We start from the raw sequence: 1,147 nt of genomic DNA, 5'->3' as shown, positions 1-1,147 counted from the left end.
GGGGGGGGGTCTCGAAAATGGACGTGGTACGTAGTTCCCGTAGCTCGAAAATGGATGTTGGTGTCGTTAGTATACGGGGAGTTAGAAGCATTACAGGAAAAAGGCCGGGATGGCCGCTCTCAGGTTTCTCGCTGGCTAAATACTTCAATGCACAAATCCAAAGACTCTTATTAAAATATTATTTTCTTATTCACAATCTTTATTTTTTTATCTTCATACTCTTCCAATGTTCATTCATTTGAAGCTGTTGTCATCAGCTACTTCAAAACCTTCGAAATAGTTCGATATGTTTACATCTCTGTTTACACTTTACAGGAGATCGGATTTGCGTGAAATTATATGAACTGCATGAATCAAGGTGGAATTATTAGCTGATGGTGAACAGCAAAACAGAAATATATAGACTATTATATACATTAATTTACACGGCATCAGGATAAAAGATTGCGTAAGATGTCGTATAAAAAAAAAAAATGTAAAAAAACTGGATTTAGCTAGAATTTATAATTTTAAACGACATGTAATCCACATAGATAAGTCACTCTATTATCAGTTACGAGTAAAAATACGTTTTACGCGTCTCGTTTATCACTGTTACAGAAGATGGCGGCACGGTGAAGATTTACGTTGTTTACGTTGTGAAAGCGTCCTGAAGGATTTAATTTGAATTGAATTCTATATCTGGTACGAAATGGGCGTCAAAGATCTGTGGAACGTTTTATCGCCTTTATGTGAGAAAAAACCACTGTACGAGCTGCAGGGAAAGACCATCGCGATCGATTTAAGCGGATGGATCGTGGACAGCCAAACGATTGTCGACAATGTGGTACAACCGAGGATGTATCTCAGGTAAACCTGCTTTTGATTCAACTTATTTTTATTCGTTGTGATATATCTAATCAGATGAGAGATATCAGAGTTAAATATACAGGGTGTTTCCAAATTAAATGGCAAAACTTCGGGAGCGTGTAGAGGAGTAAAAAACTAAGAAAAAAAGTCCTATAGACATATGCTCCTTTTTGCTTTGTTTCGCAGGAAATCACGAAAAAAGAAAAAAATATATTTAATTTATTATTTTAATTATTTTATTTATAAACTTTTTAATGAAGATTTTGTTCGAAATGTGCACCTCTTGCAGCAATACAAG

General features: G+C 35.4%; 1 protein-coding gene across 1 annotated transcript in view; it reads left to right on the top strand.

Annotated features, from left to right (window-relative positions):
* The first annotated feature begins 656 nt into the window (after positions 1–656).
* Gen (XPG-like endonuclease) overlaps positions 657–1,147 on the top strand; it is a 3,626-nt gene continuing 3,135 nt past the window's right edge. The window contains 1 exon segment of the mRNA XM_018457968.1: positions 657–849. Within this exon segment, the coding sequence (XP_018313470.1) occupies positions 692–849 (158 nt within the window). The 5' untranslated portion in view covers positions 657–691.

This window comes from Mycetomoellerius zeteki, unplaced genomic scaffold (genome assembly GCF_001594055.1).
Source record: "Mycetomoellerius zeteki isolate Tzet28-1 unplaced genomic scaffold, Tzet1.0 scaffold70, whole genome shotgun sequence".
Taxonomy (NCBI): domain Eukaryota; kingdom Metazoa; phylum Arthropoda; class Insecta; order Hymenoptera; family Formicidae; genus Mycetomoellerius; species Mycetomoellerius zeteki.
This window is presented reverse-complemented; position numbering and strand designations above follow the sequence as displayed.